This window comes from Bactrocera latifrons, unplaced genomic scaffold, assembly GCF_001853355.1.
Source record: "Bactrocera latifrons isolate USDA-ARS-PBARC rearing strain unplaced genomic scaffold, ASM185335v1 scaffold_18, whole genome shotgun sequence".
In the NCBI taxonomy this organism is placed as follows: Eukaryota; Metazoa; Arthropoda; class Insecta; order Diptera; family Tephritidae; genus Bactrocera; species Bactrocera latifrons.
In genome coordinates this window covers 1,625,723-1,647,204 of record NW_017535296.1, presented here as the reverse complement: position 1 = coordinate 1,647,204, position 21,482 = coordinate 1,625,723, and the positions used below count along the sequence as shown (strand labels likewise).

The 21,482-nt window shown below is 33.6% G+C and overlaps 1 protein-coding gene across 2 annotated transcripts in view; it reads right to left on the bottom strand.

Annotated features, from left to right (window-relative positions):
• The window catches only part of LOC108967200, a 34,943-nt gene extending 18,532 nt beyond the window's left edge, over nucleotides 1-16,411 (bottom strand). The window contains exons 1-2 of one of the 2 annotated variants that reach the window (XM_018930482.1): nucleotides 16,385-16,411; nucleotides 15,716-16,273 (exon numbers count right to left, since the gene is read on the bottom strand). In XM_018930482.1, the coding sequence (XP_018786027.1) occupies nucleotides 15,716-15,905 (190 nt within the window). In that variant the 5' untranslated portion in view covers nucleotides 15,906-16,273; nucleotides 16,385-16,411. Of the gene's footprint in view, nucleotides 1-15,715; nucleotides 16,274-16,384 lie in introns of those variants that run through there. The other variant, XM_018930483.1, reaches the window with a different exon arrangement.
• Between the last annotated feature and the right edge of the window lie 5,071 nt (nucleotides 16,412-21,482).

The window sequence follows — 21,482 nt, the reverse complement described above, 5'->3', positions numbered from 1 at the left end:
ATATAAATAATAATATTATAACTATACTATTTTCTTTAATATTATAACTAAAAAACATAATCTCTTAATAAAATTAAAAGAAAAGGGTTCGCTTAAAAAACTATTTATTTTAGCTATTAATAATTATTTGCTTAACTTTTTAATTATTTTGTTTAAATTTATGTATTTTAAATCTACTTTCCGTTACTAGCCCATATGCTGCCTTGACGTAGATACATACGCATTACTAATTCAAATTAACACTTTCAGTTCCTGATCTTTCCTAAAGTAATTAACGCAATCATGCATTTATAATTAACAACAAACACTAGAAACTTTCATATAACAAAATATTTGCACTTCGTAAAGCTTAGTGAATTATCAAACAGTTACGATTGTCTAAATAGTAGAACAACAAAAAGTGGAAAAGCCGATGACTAATCAGTGCTTGGCTAGTTGAAGCAGTATCCGAGCTATAAAAGGAATTTCATATATAGCATATATAAATATATTGATAATTAAACAAGACTATGAAAGCTCATAAGTTCATTACAATCCGCTACAATAAGGAAAATTATCCCAGACAGATTAACAACCAGTTCTAATAAATATTTTTATTTGTTTCCATGGACCCACCAAAACTGGTGAAGAGCGTATTAAGAACTATCAAATTAAACCTGATTCGATTAAGTACTTAAGCGTTTTAACCTCCAAAACAATATTAACGTTTCACAATATGGATATGTTTGGACTAATTTGTTTCCCTACCCAGTTGAATTCTATGAACTCTATGCAATAGTTGTCTACCCTAAGTATTGTGCCTTTATACATATCTGACTTATACCAGTTCTTTGTTCGATGGGTTACTCTAAAAGGTTAGTGAATCGAAAATTACTCTTGAGTAATAGCTTGATAGGTAAAATTTTAAAATTGCATAAAACCACAATTTTAAATCTCAATAATTTTTTCAAACAATTTTTATTGCAATTTTTTGCTTATCTTCCACTTTAATATTCTTCGAGCGGTCAGTTAACCGCATAATCTAAAAAATCAGCAACAAGCTGAGTGAAACTGAATGAACTACAAATGTCAAGTCAGCGAAGTTGCATGCATGCGAGTAGCAGAATCGTGTGTAATTAAAGTGTAGTTGAACATCTGTATTTAAATATATACAGATATATAATTTTATAAAGTTTTCTTTACTTTTTACACATTGCTACCTTTGCAGTTGATTTAAAACTTTTGTTTAATTTATTTATTTTTCGTTTTTATTTTAATTTTGTTTTCTTACTCAATAGTTGATAGCAATCATAAGTCTCACCACTGACCTTTATTGAAGTTCGTTTTCAATGAAAATTCAATGAAACTGAATGTTTATTTTTTTGTTGTTATTCATAAATATTTGTTGTAATATAACAGTATCGTTAGCAATATTGTTAACATAACAGCTGTTGGACAAACAATAAACTGACAAATCGACAATAATAATTTTTATTTCTGAGAAATTTTTCCGCACGTAATATATACATAAAGTCACAAAAAATACAAAATAACGTAACACCATTTTTCATAGAGTTACAGGCTAAAAAAACAACGTTATAATAGAAGCCACTCGTATTGAAACAAAATTTGAGTTTTGCTTATAATATGGTTATATATTGGTTATATCGGACAGTGAAAGCTAAATACTTTATGCTACATATATGTATGTAATATGATGTATTGGATCGTTAACTATAAAACACTTTAAGCACTTGAGCTGCAGGCTATATTACTTAAAAGGTTATGCTTAACTAAATAAAATGCAAATACAAAGTATATATTATATAATATTAAAATATGGGTTCTTAACTAAAATATATTAAATCCCAATGGTATTAACGTAAAATTCCACTTTCAGATCGATAAGATCTCAAAAAAATGTTGCTAGTTTGCCAACGACAATCGGATTGTCATCAGAATTTTTTGTCAGAAGAAAATTCACAAAATATTGAGTTAAGACAAAGAATCTCATATCTATACAAAACTATTGAATATATCGGGTATTGTAAACGATACTGAAGCTGGGTTATTTTCAGGCTGACTCACAGTTTTTATCTCGCCCTCTTCCCTTCACTGGGTGCCTGCTTAACTCTAAGAGTAAAGATGTCAACCAAATTTTGAAATTCAAAACCAATTCTAATATGGGTTATATGAAATGGTCCAAATTTAACCAAAGAAAGAAGCTCCTAAATAATGTATTTAAGGAATCTGAGTACCTACCCATCAAGAACGAAAGTTTGGAGAAATATAGGGTACCCAAGCTCGATGAAGGAAAAATAGATTATTACTTATAATAAGTTCCGACGCAACCATAACATGGCACATATTAATATAAAAATTATATTAATATAATGTCTAGTATAATTTTTTTTAATTAAATTTAAGGTACTAAAGACATAGTTAGAACGATTCGAATTAGTTCAAATTTGCACCGTTTGAATGGATAATTTATCTAATGCTAAAACCTATCATAGCAGATATAAACCGGTTTGTTCTGAAGGGAATTTTTGACTAACAAAATCATTTGCCATTGGCAGAAACAGGAAAGAGCTCTTGGTTTCAGATCCGGACTGAGAGGTGGATGCATAAGAACCCCCAACCAAGTATCTATAACTGCTAGCGACTCACTATCCACGTGTGTGTTCTGGCACACAATTCCTCTTCTAATTACCAAAAATGTTCGCTTTTGAAAGATTTTTTCTTTTTCTTCAGACCAAGCAATTGTTGACATTACATTCTTTCTCGATCAACACCGAAACAAACGCTAACCAGCACAGAAAAAATACTGGAGCATGAAAGTGGAACATTTCGAAACTAAATACTTCATAATTAATCTCCTGAATAGACAACCAGAATCCACGGAGCAGCACCCCAGCTGTGGGGTTATTGCAAACAGGAATTTTACAAAGCAAAACCAACAATTTTGAATGAACTAAGGCAATCCATTCGAGAAACAATTGCGACTATTCCTGTCTCAACTCTCCAAGCAGTAATGAACATCTTTCTGGTAAGATGCCGCACATGCATAAACGAGCAGGGGGGGTATTTAAATTCCATTATTTTTAAAACTAATTAAGCTATATTTAATAAAATTTAATGAGCTTTAACATGAATAAAAGAAAAATGAATTTCATACACTGAAAAAAAAATTATTTGAGTTTCTTAATGTAGCAAAATTCATCAGCCACCCTCGTTTTTCAATAAGAAATCTAAGCTTTCCAACACTTTATGGCGTAACCCGATCGCTCTTATGCAATAAGAGATACGACGTACTAAAGCATTTTATTGACAAACTAATTAATTTCTGCTTACTAGATCTTAATATGCTTATGTATTAAAGAGGCAGTTAAATCAATGAGAATGAAAAAATAACATAACTTGCATTTTAAGGAGCAAGCATCTGAAAAAAAACCTTTTAAAAGCGTATGAATATGTTTAAAGAGACAATGCAATGTACGTAAGAGGCGCTTAAGTGATTTTAACCTCAAAACGCATGCGTATTGTATGAGTGAGTTCCAAAAATTTCGCATTTTCATTCATTTAATTTACACAACTCAGCAAAAATAAACAAAAATCTGCACTCAACAATAACAAATAAATTTGCAAATCAAAACATGCAAAATTTGGGTAAACTTTTGCAAAAACCTGCATTTCTTGCTACATCAAATTACAGACCTTAACCCATTAATGCCACGCTGCCAGCGTATGTATGTATACAACATAAAAATATCGAATTTGTGCCGTCAAATTAATTTGTACAGTTGTGTTGTTGTAGCTTTAGGTTTAAATTAGTTTTGTAAGCATAACCGTCAATTTCTATTTGTTGCGCCGTCATGCGCACAACCACATCCATATTTAGTGATTACAGTATATCAGTTTAAAGCAGCGCTGCTGCGCACGGTGTTGTATTGAGGTATTGATTACCGCATTTTATATTGCCTGGTGTCCGTCGCACAGACGACTCGGTTGTGGCGGCGCGGCTAACGTGCGCATGCGCAAACCGACTTTTTTCTCATTAATACTTTGTATTTGAGTGTGTGTTTGTAGATTTTTTGTGTTTGCCGCAACCCATTTTCGCATAAGCCACATAACTAACTGATGGCTCGCCTGCTTATTCCATTTATTTTGTATTTTTATTTTGTTTGCTTGTTGTTTTTTTTTTTTTTTTTAAATTTTGCTTTAGCTTCTTTTAATACACTTTTAAGCCTTTCGAAAATATGTATTTGATTACACATTCGTAACCAAATTTGATTACATAATTTACCGGTTGCACCTTTACTTTGAAATTTCTTGTGCTATTCGTGCGGATATGCAGTTATACAAGCAATTAAGTAACGGGTGAGACGCATGTAAGTTAAAGAATTAATTTTCAGAAAATAAACAAAAGTGTACAAATAATAATAATTTAAATTTTTAAAATATCAAAGCACCAGTTTTTTTAGAATTCATAAACTTCTCGAAAAGTATCCCCTCGTTGTCGCTAATGAGTTAAAATATAGTTAATTCGGTTTTTTCTCATATGTACCACCCTGCATTTGCTTATCTTTGCCATACATTTTTTGTTGTAACAGAATTTTTTTGACAGTCTATCACGCAGCATGTGCTTAGTTTTAAATATTCTCAAATTTGTTAGGTCATTAAGAAATTTAAATGCGCTTAATCACATACATATTAGGGTGATTCAAAAAAAAAATTTTTTTCTTTCGGGTGGTACTCTGAAAAATAGGTTCCTAGACACCTCAAAGGTAGCCTCTCCAAGAATGAGTTTTTAATTGTAACGTTAAGGTCCTCCTATTTATAGTTTTCTATTTTTTCTTATTATCAGATAGAAAAATGTATATCTCGCTTCCGGCTACTTGAAAAAATATTTTGTTCCTTACATTTTGTAGAAAATTGAATGCTCTACAAAAAAGGTCTCCTACGATTTTTTCGTAAGCCCAACCGTTTAAAAGATATTAACGGTTAAAATTTGATTATTTTTGGGAATTTTTTTTTTTATGATTTTTATAACTCAGTGAAAAAAAATCATTAAACTAAATCAAAACTTTCAGAGTACAAAACGAAAAAAAAAAATTCTTTTTGGAATCACCCTAATACATATACACATACATTTGCCGATATAAACAATTTAAAGCCAGTTTTCAATCAAATAATTGAAGTAGTAATTAAAAAGTATGTCTTAAAACTATCAAAAATTAAGCTTGCGTCCAAGTGGCAACAAATTGCACAGCCAATAACGGTTTTAGTGTACATTAATTAATTTAAAATACGAGTTTTAACTAAAAGTAATCACACTCAATTGAAGTAAGACTATTAATCTAAAGCAAAAATAATTAAAATATAAATCTTATGAAACGATTATATAAAAACAAGAAAAAGCGTTTAATTCGGTTGCACAGTAGCTATAATGGTAAGCAAGTTTTTCAAGAACTTGGTTTTGATCGATCAGCTTGTACGGCAGCTATATACTATAGTGGTCCACTCTAAACAATTTCTTCGAGATTGAACCGTTATCTTATCAAATAAAAAGGTTTTCCATACAATAACTTGATTTTGATGGGAGCTAAATGCTATAATATTTTCACAATATTTTTTTCGGGATTATGGGATTGTCTTGTAAAATACTCTGTGCTAGATTTCTTGCAGATATATCGTCAAATAATAAGTTTTTTCGAAGAGATAGATTTTGAACAATAAGTTTGCATGTCAGCTGTATGTTCTGATCAAAACTTGTTTCTCAGAGATTGTGGTATTGCCTAGGATAAATATTATGGGCCAATTTTGTGAACTTACCTCTTCAAATCACAGAGATCTCCATACATTGGCTTCATTTTGTCAGTTTTTATGACAGGTGGTTATAGTGGTTCGATGTGAGCAATTCGTTTTGAGATTTTATCATTGCCTTCGAAAAGCTTTGTGTCCAATTTCGTGAAAATAGGTCGTCAAATGAAAAAGTTTTCCCTACAAACACTTGATTTTCATCGTTCAGTTTGTATGACAGCTAAATGTATGTATATTGTGACAAAAAAAACCCAGAAATTGCAAATGCATTTCCCGGGGAAATGATATCTCAAAAAAATTTATTTTGTTAAGTTGGTAGGACTGTGCTATCTAACAAAGAATTTGTCTCAAATTTGTCTTGTGTGCGGAATCGTTGCAAATGTTGGAAAAGGCTCAGTTTTATCAAAATCACAAGCCCGCACTTGGTACAAAACGTTCTAAGACGGTCGAGATATTACTGAAGACATACCTCGTTCTGGACGACCTTCGATTTCTTCCGATCCCACATATTTGGAGAGCTTTATAACTGCCGATGCATTATCGGTTTATGACTTTGATATACAAACAAGTCAACAATCATCGGAATGGGACACGTATTCAGTCGATCGAAGAGATAAAAGCGCAAAATTCGCTAAAAGATCTGAAGGCCATCTGAAAAAGGGCTTATGAAAAATGTTTCGAGGAAAATAAAAATCTTTCGCATAAGTTACATCTAGTGGATATTGATATGAATGTGACAAAATAAATATTGATGGATACTTAAACATTTTGCGTTTCCTATACAATTTCCGGGTACTTGGTTTTTGTCACAATTTATTAGGTGGACCAATGTCGTCTATTCTAAAGATTGGTGTTGAAAATATTTCAGATCGATATCTCAAAAACCGAGGGATTTGTTCGCAGAAGGCAGATGAATCTACAAACTAACATGGCTAATTTGTATCAGCACATTAGGCTGATCATAAACATGATACATATGTACTTAATAGAGTCTTCTATTAGAGCGCAATACGAAATAATTTGGGTCTACCAAGCATCAGTCCAAAGAAAGTTTCCGTTTCTGTTAGTTCAGTACCTATGGGACCACCCTCGTTTACATATTTGGTATAAAACTCACTTTCCATACATATTTTAACTCATCATGTCTACTTACATACTTAAACATATTTATTTTAACTACAAACTATTTTCCGACACACTCAATTTAATATGCAAAATTATCGCGATAAAAACACCTTTCGTCCCTCATAGCTTTTCATATGCCGTTGCCAACAGAGAAAGGCCAAGAGGTGAAACATTTTTACGCTTCATTTCCTCATTTTTCCGACAAAACTTAATTTCCAAAACGTTCGTTGTTTGGGGGCTTTGTTTTGTCTTGTTTATTAGTTCAAATATTTGGTGACCCCTAAACTTTCACTATTAACAAGCGCATAAAAGAAGAAAATAAGAGGGAGACAAAAATGTGAAAATATTACGTGAGATCCCAAAGGCGAAGTTAAAATCGTACAGCAATAATTTCAGCGCATCCGTAAAAACACAACGAAGTACAAGTGCAGCCGTAACCAACAAGCTCTTGCACTACTTCAACTCGTTGGTGTCACGAAATGTTCGCAAAATGCTCTGCGTGCAAAGATTACAGTTAAACCAAAACCACCGACAATGGTAGCTGCAGCAGAGGTTATTGCAGCAAGCAAATCGGAGTAGGAGGGGCTGATGGCGGTGCAACACTACGCCCTACTACGTCGCGTGCACTGGCAAAAATTTCGCAGACGCTGGCTTTTTTAGAGTGCCTGCTTTGATCTTTATCTCAGTGGCACTTTCTGTTTGCCTTGCTTTTAAAATAAATCAAGACAATTTTGAACTTTTAAGATGTCGTGTGATGGGAGCATTGTTAATTACCACAACATAAAATAAACATTAACTGTGCGATTCTCACGATCTTTTAACAACTCGTATATTTAATCGATATTTATGAAAAACAAAGCAAATGTACCCAGAAAGAAATTCTTTATAAGAAAAATAGTGTAGAAGATTTTGAGACATACTCGAAGCTTACTTCGAACGCAGGCTCCTAAAACTTTGCTTATAGCTCACTATCTGTAAACCCAATCTCTAAAAGAAAGAAACGATCCACAGATTTTTACTCTCAATTTTCCTTAAAACCTTTCTCTGTAAATGTGTTTAAATATTCGAAGAAAAAAACCCCCCAATTACCGAGCCCAAAAGGTCTCATCTCTTCCCTTATCAACAATTTAAACCAACAGCTGGGATATCGAATTTGCTACCTTATATCTATACGAAAGAGATTTCTGATACGAGTTAAGAATCTATCTGACAAGTCTCTTTTATTTTGTTGCGGTTGGTTGTAAGAAAGCAATCAAGAACCAAAATGTAATATGAACCCTAATGAAACCTAAAACAAGAAAAAAATTTAACTTCAGTTGCACCCTTCACAGGTGCATTTCTGTTAGTAATTATGTGTTCAGTTTGTATGGAAGCTATATGCTATAGTAATCCAATCTGAAAATTTTTTTCGGAGATTATATTATTACCTTAAGCAGTAATGCATGTCAAATTTCGTGAAGATACCACGTGAAATGTGAAAGTTTTCCATACATGAATTTGATTCCGATTGTTGAGTTTGTATGGCAGCTATATGCTATAGTTAACCGATTTGAACAATTTCTTCTTAGATTATATTTTTGCTCTAGAAAATAACCTGTGCCAACTTTTACATACAATACATTGTGAAATGTGCAAATTTTCCATACAAGAACTTGATTCCGATTGTTGAGTTTGTATGGCAGCTATATGTTGTAGTCTTCCGATATCGGCAGTTCCGACAAATGAGCAGCTGCTTGAAGATAAAATGACGTTTGCACAATTACAAAATGATATCTTAAAAACCGAGGGACTAGTTCGTATATATACAGACAGACGGGCATAGCTAAATCGACTCAGCTCGACATACTGATCATTTATAAATATATATATATACTTTATAGGGTCTCCGACCCTTCCTTCTGGGTGTTACAAACGTCGTGGCAAACTTAGTATACCCTGTTCATTGTATAAAGACATAATAGCGCAATAAACTTTAATAATTACTTTATGAAAGAACTTCTCCCTCAATTGTTTAAAATCTGAGAATTCGCAGAAGTAATGCTCAATGCAAGTTTCACCGATTGGACTCAATAATTTTAAGACAATGAATGCTTGTGTCAGCTGATAGTATAAGGGATACTATAGCAAGTCAGTATTTTCATCACCTTTCTAGCTATAACACTGAAGACCCAAAATACCTGATTATTTCTTTATGTAATCTCCCACATGTAGATTTGACATTATGTTGTGCCAATTTGTGTAGACTGCTATATTAATAATTAGCTGATGAATTGCTGAAATAAAGACCAACACTATTTGTCTGACTTAAATTTGGATCCTCTTGTCTTTCAAAGTTCTTATTTTATCGATCATCTAACCGAGGCCTCTTGAGTTCATATTAGTTTCGAATCCAATAATTTAAATGAGATAGTCGAATATCAGGAAAGACCTACCCAACAAATTATCCCAAGTTTATTCCAGCTTATTCCAGTTTGGTTTCCTACTATCATTCAAAACTTCTCACATCATCATCCGACTATCACTTTCTTGCTCTTCTTCAGATTTCCTCATGGGTACCAATAACCTAAAACCGCGTTTGCTTTTTAACTGTCATTTCATCTTATTACTTTTTTGAACTTGATTGAATATTGCGTGTTTTACTGTTGCACACATCAGGTTGAATTACCGCTTTTACGCAAACTTGTTCAACCAGTTTTTGTTGGTTTTGTGTGTACATAATTGACATTTGATTCCTAGCATTAGCACATCATTCAACCGTTAAATTTCGATTTCATTGCGATTTGTTTCATAGTCTGCCGATATTATGTGTCGTTTTAAAGCTTTCTTTTTTGCATTCAGTGACAGTTGTTATTTCATTGATTTACGCTTCATCGATTAGTAATAGGCTCTACTTGAAATCAAGCTCGCTAACGGTATTTAGTATTGTTTTAAGCTCCTTGTACGAAACGGATTTAATATTGATGGAATGATTTTTAAACCGGTGTGATCTTTTTGTTAGGTAGAAATATTAAAGGGATTAGATTAAATGTCATATATATACGATCAGTGTTAACAATGTTTTGAAAGGAACCCACCACGAACATTAGTCTGGTCTATTTATAAATCAAATTGTTACAAAATAAATGTAAAATATTACTTTATAAGGAAAGAAATTCCAAGCTTAGATCTTCAGTGAGCGTAGGTTTAATATATGCTATAACCTAAAAGTTTTAATGTAGACTTGCGAGTTTGTGGTAATTTAGAGAAAATTCTCTCTTTCTGTCGAATGGATCGCACTAAAGCGTAAACATATTTTTTTACTCTTCTCAACTTACAAAGTATCTGTCTAAACATATGTTTTAAATTTCTTTCTCTAGAAGCCGTATTTCCCTTTCATTAAAGCGTTGGATGTTGTGGAGATTTTTTCAGTTGAAGCTTTGCATTCACAAACTAAGAGTCTAAAAATTTGGTTATCTTATATCGATCTTTGCACTAATACTGACTTCTATTTCACCTGAAGGAATGGTGTGTATATTACATTTTGTGGTCGGTAAGATCTCAATAGAGAATGAAGTCATGTAAAGAAGTTAACGCAAGTGAGGAAAGTGCTAGGTGCGCCATTCACTTGGGAATGGCCAGAAACGATACCTCTGGGTAGTTAAAAAACGGGCGGAACAAGGACTGAGACGAGTCGGTTCTTGTGACATTTACTACAGTGGCCATATAAAGAAGCGCAAACTCGGTGTGGGATTCGTGGTGGTAGAGAAACTATGTCGCCGAGTACGACCTCCGTTGGAAAGACTAAGTAGAGAAAGACCTGGCTACACTTGGAACCTCCCATTGGCGTCAAACAACGAAGAGGAAAAACGACTGGCGCGCTGTTTTAAACTCGGCTATAACTGCGTAAGCTATGTCTACGCCAATAAAGAAGAAAGAGGTGTCAATGATTCCTCTAGCATCCAATGCGAATACCGTTTCCGCGTTAAACTAAAGTTATCCATTTTATCGATACCTTCCATATCGAACGTTGAGAAAATAGTTCATCACTGTGAAATCTTATGACTGTATCAATACCTCATCTTAAATAACAATATTGTGTATTGATGCTACGGGTCGTCTTAATTGTCACCCGGACTGCCGATTTATAAAGAAACCCACAAGACCAAAGCATTTCTATTTTAACCACAATTTCAATCTGAAAGACAGAGTTTGACTTACATATAATTTATTATGGTCTATGAGATGAATGCTGTTCTTTATAATATACAAAAACTTATTTATCTTTTTCTTATGACTGATAAGTTTGTATGATACGAAATCTTATATTTCTAACGTCATATTTCGTAACTATATCGTACTTATTCAACGCAAGATGCTCATTACTAAAGCCAATTATACTTGTATTATATGGGAAAAATATTGGATTTCTTTTTACTAGACCTTATATTATATTTGTATAATATAAGAATATTTTTGCCTGCGTTAAAGTGTTTACCCAGCAACAATTAGACTTACAATTGCCTGTTTCTTCAGGCTTTTTTTGAATCACTTTGTTTACCTTGAGTTATATCCAATTTCCCTAGCACATTGTGTTCAAGATTGGCTTAAAGAATATCTTTACGGTGTTTTTTGAGTACTGATCTCCCCATATCAGTACTTTGCATTTGAAAATGTTAAATATTTGTTTGTCTTTTTTTTTTTTTTAATATATTTTTTACTAACTTTTTCGTTCGTTCGTCAAATAAATTATTCTTCGCTTAAAAAATTAGAATACAGATCATAAATAATCTTTAACTTTGGCATCTTTTTATGCCATCATAATCCTATTTGCATTGTTTTCGATGGCAAATCAGGTTAATATTTCATCTCTTTTGTTTACGATTTTTGCCCAAAAATAAACTCACGTATGTTTGGCGCATTTAAAGGTCAGATTATCGCGAAATTTCAATGTAATGGATTTGGCATAAAAAATACAAAACGTGACAAATTGCCAAAAACGGAAAACCAAACTAAGGCAACTAAATCTCATTGCAGCTTTTAGCGCAAAATTTGTGAGTTGTGGGCGACCAACCAGACAAATTCCGTAATTATTATGCGTGGAAAATTAGTTTACCTAAAATTTTGCACAAAAAATATTATTTATTTTATTTTTATCTTTAGCTGTAAAATATTTGTTTGAGATTTTATCTTTTTTACTTCGTTTTTCATTTCCGTTTTTAATGTACCATGAGGTCTATTTTTTGATTTTTTCTTTTTTTTTTTTGGCACTGTGTGGGTGTTTAGACTTGCTTTTTGGTATTTGTTATTTATTTTAATTGTCGCCGCGTCGGAAACTTCCATGCCGGCAAGTGATGAAGGTCAACTCTCGTGAGACGTGACATTGAAATGAGGAATATAGCCCAGCCGTAACAGTTTATAGATTTGTATCTGTATACAAAAGTGCGATTGTAGTTTTATTATTTACTTATTGGCATATATATTTGTATTTTAACGCGCTTTTTTTTTAAGGTGAATCGGTTAACTGATTTATCACTGAGCACATACATTGTGATGGCTTATATGAGCACACAAAGGTACATATTGTTATACATAGTTGAGTGCTTAGCCGTTAACTTTGATATTTTATGACTGACGTTTAAACTATATATCTGTTGTATATTATTATGTGATTATTACCAAAAAAAATTCAAAATCTCCTTAAGACTAAAATAAATCTCTAAGCTCTTGACTACCTAAGTTTTTAGTAAGGTAAAAAACAAAATTTACAAATAATTTTATTGTAACCTACTTTTATTTATAAATCCTTGGAATGTTCGCGCAAAATTTAAAATAAATCAACACGTTTCTCAAAAAATCTAAAAATTGCATACCATATTCTACGAAATTAGGAAGTGTTGCTATAATTAATAAAATCCCGTTATAATAAACACCAAATTAAACAGGAAAAACTTATGAATATTTCATTATAACAAATAGTGTCACTAAACTCTATCAGCTGCCTTCAAAAACATACGCAAAGTAATGCTATTTCAACTACCGAATCATACTACAAACATATATATGACTAACTCAGGTAATTTCTACATCTTAGCAATGCGCATAAATTTACATAAACAAAACTAGCATAAGAGTGCAAACTATTATAAATGTGCAACCATATGAATGAATGCTTTGGAAATACCAAAACAGACGTAAAATGAATGAAGTAGGAATTGCAAGCAGCTGATCTAAAATGTATGTATGTAGAAATATGCAAATAATATTGTGGAACCCGCTAACTGAAATAATTGCAATGTGGAACATTTTTGGCATTATTGTCTGGGGGTGCTAGATCAGTATAGTAAAACCCTCAAAGGGTTTGTCGTTCGTATGTGTCAGTTTTTTATGACCTTATGACCCCTTTTTTCCTTATATTGATGTTTTTTCGCTTAGTTGTAACATTTTGGCAAAAACCAAAAAAAAACAAAAAAAACCAACTTCCGAGTATGCTGTTAAGAGAATTCTGTTCTGTCCTTGCGACAGAAACATCGTAGTTGTTAGAACGTTGCTTTCCCAAAAAGCCTTCTACTACTTCTTTGATTGCCTGCCATGCATTCAATATATATCAATCAAAATATTGTTGAATGTGTCACTTTTAATCAGCTTTCGTATATCGGGACCATTTAGTAGGCCTGATTGAAAAAAATTAATTTGTTAAGATGGAAAACCATGCTAAATAAGAAAAAAATTTAAAAGGTCATAAAACAAAACTGACACATACGAACGCCAAACCCTTTGAGGGTTTTACAATACTGACCTAGTACCATCACCCTGACTTGGAATTTCTCACCCCCCAGATTAGCTGTTGTACTGTGTTATTGAATTGTTGCACGAGTGCTATTTCCTAAGTATATGTGTTCCACAGAGATTGGTTTTGCACCAAATTTAAGGTCAAATGAATAGTTTATCATCCTAAACAGGCCTTGGAGAGGAAATAATTTTCATACATTTTTAACTAGAAACACAACAAATGTTTAAGAACATGCATTTGGAAGGTCACGCCTAAATCTGTTAAAGTCTATGAAGTGAAGTATCAAGTCTATGAAAACAAGAAAACAGCGCTAAAATCCGAACAGCATAAGAGAAGTTTTGAACAAAAAAGCCAACAAGGGCAAAAATCTGAGAAGATAAACAGTGCCAATTTCTCAAAAGGTTTTTCCGACTTTCTTCGATATAAAATAACTTCAGAATGAGTTAGAAAAAATCAAAAAACATATAGTTAGAAATAAGCGACATGCTGGAGTAAACATTCATATGTATTCTCTATCTCCGACTCTTACGCATGGACCGTCTTCAGAAAGTAATGAACATAAACAACGTACACAAATAAATAAAAACTTATCACCGTGAATACTTGGGTTTGACGAGGTTTTTATCCATCAACCTTATTGGCCGAAACTGTCGTTCAATGATAACTCTCCTCCTTTCCTGACAAAGTTTTTTCTGGTACAAAACGTGCCTCAAGAGAAGTTTATGAAAATGGACTGACCCAGTTGTTTTTTTTTTTTTTTTTTTTTTTTTTTTTTTTTTTTTTTTTTTTTTTTTTTTTTTTTTTTTTTTTTTTTTTTTTTTTGCTAGGGACGAGGATTTCTTTGAGAGCGGTTATTAAATATATCTAAGCATAATCGAATCATTCTAACTGGGCTATTTTATTCGAAAAATTATTGATGAATAAACGAAGCATATGTTGTCGATTGGGACTCCAAACCGGATAGATGTTAATGTGCAAATCGAGTTCTACCTAGTTTCCCTTTCTACTCATTCTTGTATGATTTACCCGAAGTTTTAAATAAGGTCTCCGCAAACTCACAGAGCTTAACTATGCTGACTGTGTCGCACCCGAATTCCAATAGCAAACCAATAAAAATTAGTCATACTTTGGATAAAAATTCATGACTATATTCATACTTTGGATGAAAGCTTCATAAAATAACAGAAAAAGTTAGTCCAAACATTTGAAAATAAATAATAGTAAGTAGTTTCGAAGACAAGCGATCGGCACAGTTACTTTAAATGATCTGATGTAATCCTTATTTATGAAAAAGCAAAAACTAGGAAATTTTGGTGAGGACTGTATAGTGGAGATATATCATCGTCAGGCCCAATTATGTAGTAAGTGAAAACTCTATTAAACGGACGCTTTATTAAACGGACTCTATATTCAGAAGGCATCTCCATTAACCGTGCATATTGACCTGTTTTTTGTCTTTTTTTTTCTTCTTTTTTTTTGTTTGTTTGTTTGTTTATTAGGGACAATCTATTAAGCGAACAACTTTATGTAACGGGACAGAAAGCCTGGTCCCGCCGGCGTCCACTTATAGAAGATTTTACTGTGCTTAGATATTGCCACCAAGCTTTAAGGCACGATGATATCAACGATGCGGATTAGGAAATTTAAACTCTGCAATTCCATAGATATTGTTTCGAAAAGAAAAACAAAAAAAACAGTGAAACAAAAAACATATCATCTACAGAGACAACTGTAAAAAGCATTGCCGCGATGACTCAACTGACTCTCTAATGATCGTTTTTTACGGATAAAAAGTTTCAGCTGCCTTGTCGCACAATACGGCTTTTTCATAACTGGTACAAGTTTTTACTTTTAACTAATTGTTCCAAAAAAGTAAAAATTTTTCTGCCAAAAAAGTTACTTGTTTTCAAACCCCTTTCAAGAGTTGCGCAGGTGCACTAAATGCACAAAACAGTACCAAATACATAAATAATGCATATTAGATTACTTTAACTGACAAACCAAAGTCGACTCACTCACCTTCGCCAATTTCAATATCCGCGTCGCTCTGCTGGAATTTGCCCGGCCCGGTGGTGGCCGCCGCCGCTGCCGCCGCCTGATTTGTATCCGATTGTACGCCGCGTACACTGCCATAACCGTAAAAATCGCCGAACAACATCAAGGCTAACGCGGTGAAGATCATGATACGAAAACGCCAAGCGACATCCATATTTGTGCGCGGTGTTGTTGTTGCTGTTTGTGCTTGTTGTGTTGGTGTGCTAGGATGAATGTATGCAACGTATTGATTGCACTTCTGCAACAACAATGCGATTTAACTGCGTTGCAATTGAGATTTTTTCACACCAAACACTTTTATGAATTGTTTGCAAATTAAATGTAAAAAGAAATTAAAATTGTTTTTGCTTAATTTTCTTTTCACTGCTAATTTTTCCTATTGTAATTTTAGGTTAATTGCGATTTTTCTGCATCTTCTTCTTCTCTCTTTTTTTAACGACTTTATGGAGCGACTGTATGCGCTTTTGTTTTTGGTGTGTGGCACGATCACTCACGTTGTGGGTTAATGAATTCGATGAACCGCTAAGGAAGATGTATATAGACTTATATATACATATACAAATATATAATATACGTATGTAGTCAACAGAAGTTGAGGTCTTGCATGCGACGTAAAAACCTTAATGTGAATACCTTTCTTTATGATTCTTTTTATACGACTGTTTTTAATTTTATTGATTTTTTGTTTAATTTTATTTTTAGAAATTTTTAGTTCATGCACCAAAAGCAAAAGTTTTATTCGTAGTAATTTTAATTTTTATGGCAAATATTTAATTCACACTTGAAATTTGTTGAAGTTTTATTGTTCAGTGATTTTTATTAAACATTAATTTGTATTATTTATTAGCTGACAGTCGTAGAAATTAACACTTTCGAAACTAAGATAGTAGTTTTAAAAAACTTTATGGAATTGTTGTATAAAAGTAAACTAATTTCTTTTTTTTTTATTAAAATTTTTAATTCTTTTTTAATATCCCCTTTTTAGTAATAGGTATATTTAAATTTTTTTTAATTTTTTTCAATATTTTCTGCCAAACATCTGTCTTTTTTTTTCTTTTTTTTTGTAGAAAATATTAGTTGCAGGTTGATTTTTGCTTTTTGAATTTATTAATTTTTTTTTCTTCAATATTTTTGTCTAAAAATTTTTTTCTTGCCAAATTGTACTCGTAATGTAATTTTTCGTTTTTTCTTTTTATTATTTGTCTATAATATTTAACAACGTTTTATTTCCATTAGTTTTTATTTCATTTCTAGGTTTTTGTTTCAATTCATTTCAATTATTTTGTCAACAAATCTCTTCAAACACAGCCAAAAACGTCCAACAAGCACGCTGTTAATTTTCAAACTAAGCTTAAAATCGGCCAAAACGTTACATTAAAAGTTGCTGGCGCTGTCAACGCTTGGCGCTTCGTATTTTTTGGTGGTCCGAGCGTAAACATTTTGCTTTAAACAATAGCGCAAACAAAAACTTCACGAGATACAGCTTAGAGCATGCATATGAACAAGTAACTATTTTTACAGACACTCAGCGCGCTCAGCGCTCTGTCCAGGTCGACCAGGTAAGCGCGCAGGTGATCAAGCCTGTTTGAAAAACAGCTGTTTCCATAGCGCTCAGCTGTCTTCACTCTCCCACAAGCATATCAACAACGCGCTCACGTGCGCGCTCTCTCGCTCTCTCTTCGAGTTGTTGAGGCTTACTCAAATCGCATTCATGCTTGCCTTCTTGTTCGCCCATTTAAGGCCAGTTTATTATATCATCGCCGCTTCAGCGTCTGCTTCTTGATACAAATGAAACGGCTTGTGAGTTTTTGCACGCCGCCATAGAAAATACTTTGTGGTGTTTAGCGCTGCCGGTGTCGTGGATTACCAGCGCACCTGTAAAAACGGCGCTACCATAAAAAATGGAAAATATTCACCGGCCATATGACAAGGCTCACAAAGCGTACTCGCCTTACCTGTCTACCAGCGAAAAAAACTCATACTCATATACTTACATATTCTGACACCTTCTAATGTGTATGTAAGTATGTATGATTTGTTCATAAGTATGCGCGCTTCTGGCAATTCGCGCATTGCAGTTGGAATATTTATACGATAAGCACGCGACGCACACAAATAATCAAGCAGACACAAAATGTGAAGCGAGTTTCAACAAAAAACAAAAAAAATACCGTAACTACAGTTATATAGGGTGGTCCATGTACAAAGCTCGGCATTGGAAGCTCCAGAAATCGGGAAGTTCACTACTCTGACGAATTACATGGAGATCGGAAGACCCCAACATGTTTATGTTACACATATGTAATAGTGCCGAAATGAGAAAAAATCGGTATAGCTTTAAGATTTATTTTACAGATTCGATCTATATATTTTTCTGAAAATACTCGGGAAGTCCAAAATTTTTATGGTCTTACTCACTGATCTTGGTATTCATTAGTTTTAATTGGATAATTCGTCATGCTGCATGATCCATAATAAAATCGATGATTTGGTTATAAAGTCATAAGTTTGGTTATAAAGCTATCAGCCGTCTTTATCATGAGACGATAATTGTCTCTAGTCTAGATACCGTTCCCTATTTTCGGCGCCAATTGGAAATTCCAAGTACTATCAGGTCTTTTCAACAGAGGGGAGGTCTTCCCCTTTTCAATGCTTCTCCCGGTGGGTACCTCTGAAATTTTTTCATCCATTCGGACGACATGATCTAGCGAGCTTAGCCGCTTTCTCTTAATTTACTGAACTATGTCAATGCGGTTGCCGTCGACTCAATAGATATGGTCATCGCCTCTGTAACATATAGTAAGACGGTAGTGGCTTATAGAGTTTGGTTTTTGTTCGCCGAGAGAGCAATTCAATTCTCAATTGTCTACTCAGTCCGAAGTAGGTCCTGTTGGCAAGAGTTGTTCTGCGTTGGATTTCGAGGCTGACGTTGTTGCTGGTGTTAATGCTGCTTTCAAGATAGACGTAATTATCTACGACTTCAAAGTTATGACTGTCAACAGTGACGTGAGAGCCAAGTTGCGAGTACGACGACTGTTTGCTTGATGACAGGAGATATTTCGTCTTGCCTTCTTTCTAGACGAGACAAGTAAAGAAATTAAATCCTAATTCGAAAATGATTTTTTGCTCTCTTCAATCAACCGACACATACGTAAAAAAAAATATTCCCATTTTTTTCATAATTATTTTAAAATAAATCACTTTACTTGCCACCCTGTCCTCACCTACATATCTCCAAACAATTTTAAATGTGCGAATGCAGCCCTGCATTTCTGCGCATAACCAACGGACGCTGCTTACATTTCCTCACGCACTTGCTCTATTTACATCTCTTTTTTATTTGTAGATGCATTGTTGTTTGGCTTTTCAAAAGTGTTCCCATGCTTTGTGGTTAGACAAACACTTTCAGTTAATTTATGCATTCAGCGCGAGAAAAGTTGCAATTTATCCCATTGTTTGTGGCGCTTTCAAAGATATTAACAAATAGGTTTTTAAATATTTGTATGTCTGATTTTTATTTTCAAATTAATTAAAAGTAGATCTGTAATTTTTCACATCCTGAGAATAGTTTTAAATGAAAAATATTTACGAATTTGGGATATTGTTATGAAAAGCATTTAACAATGAAGAAAAGAGTGATATAAATACAATCCGAAAAGGTTTATGGTATCGTACAGTGCCATAGTAGAGCATAGGTTTATAGTCTGCAAATGGCAATACCTGGAATAAGCTTCGTTACAAGTTGCTGGTAACGTGATTCTGGTATATACACATTGTCGGTGTCTATCGAAGTCGCTGGTCTCCTAGCACGGTCTTCATCAGCGACCTCTTCCCGGCCCATGAAAAAGTCCTGATGCCACCAAAGCATTCCACTTCCGGCTAAAGCCACATCTAGGTAAGCCTGCTTGGTCAAACGTTTCTGTCGCAGATTTACCGAATTTTACACAGAATTTAATCATGTACCTCTGCTCAAACTATTCCTAATTGTTTATTCTTCCGTACCTTTTCCTCTCTAATTTTATTTTGTTTATTGATTATCAAAAACAATAAATTATGAAAGCGATATATACAAAGCTCTGGTAGTATGTTTTACGGTTCAAACATCGGCTGACAAAGTATTTTGTACTTAAAAGACTTTATGGTGAAATTATCTCCGGTGTATACAATAGTTTAAATTAAAGGTAAAGAAACCTAATTGGCTGACTTTGACACCTATCATGTCACCTCATTTGTCTGCTATTTCCTTAACAGTGAGTTATTTGACTAGCTATGGCCTGAAATAAAGGCTCGCTTGGCATTAATTATAGTAAAGTTTCTACACACAGTATGATTCTGGAGGTTACGAAGGTCATTTGAAGGTATCAATTTTTCAGTGAAAATGTGAGTTCCACTAACTTCCAATTTACTTCAATGTAGCGTACCATACAGGGTTAAAATGTTGACAACTAAAAGTTATCGGTTCATTTTTCCTGCCCTGTCTTTTTGTCAATAATTTAACTAGCAGAAAATTTCAAGTGAGTCCACGAAGTAATAATATGACTTAAAATCACCAAACTTCTATTACGCTAAAGCCGTCAATCTTTAGCTTAATTAATTTCGTTGTATTTCTCACGTGTGTTTGTAACGAAATGAAAATTTGGCCCACTTTAATTCAGCAAACTTAATCATGTCGTAAAACCGGCCGCCAAAAGCAGCAAAGCCCTTCACTCGTATCTTCACTTGCCATTTATAGAACGCAAAAATTGAAGCGAAAGCTGCAATCGGAACCAACTAAAATAGTTTCAGCACGAATATAAAAAGAAGTTCGCACAATTCCAGCAAATAAAATAAATGCTAAAAAAAAAACTTTTGTGAAAGGTGTTTCAGTTGCAATTCTGGGCCTTTTTAAGTCCACACGCTGGCCTACACGCATGCAGTGCAATTCTGGTTGGAGTAGTTAACCTTGTTGCACATAGAACTTGTTCAAAGGCACGCCAAACTCGTACATACTGTTATTTGCACATAATATGTATAATAATTCTGTTGAAGTGCAGCGCACCGGTTAATTTAAGCCGGCAAGTTTACTGAACTCAATCATGATTTTCTGAGAATATACATTTTCAGAGAAAAAGATAACTTTTAAGTGCAAGCCTACCATTAAACACTATATCACAATCAACACCTGCTGTACTATTACTTGTGAGATTTTCAATTATTGCATTTTTCCTTAGATTTCTCAATTTCAGCAATTCTGTGTGTCCGATTTCTGAGTAAACTTCGTAAAAGTGGTTTGCCACGTCTCCTTTATTCTCACCCGTCGTTTTTTCCAGAAGGCTCTTCAGACTTCAGACATTCAAGTAATATACTTCAGTAGTCCATGAAAACCTAAGGCGGCCGCAGTGGGTTTAGGAATAATCGAATATTTTCTTCTATGACATCCTACCAAGGGGTAAGGTGGATTGATGCTTAACAGGCGAAATAAAGGCTAACAGAAAAGGCTGAAGAAATTCAAAAAATCGACCGTTTTGTCGAATTGAACTGAGTTAGAATTCACTGGAGAGCAGAATATGTACAAAGATGACTGCATTCCGGCTGCCTGCGAGCAGATGTTGTTGCGAACTACCTTTCTCAAGCAAGTAAGGAAGATTTGTTAATTCAGAGCAAAATTTCAGATTAATTCTTCACAAACTGAGGGACTAGGTCTCCCCTATACAGCTAGAACATGGCCAAATCGACTCAGCTCATCACGCTG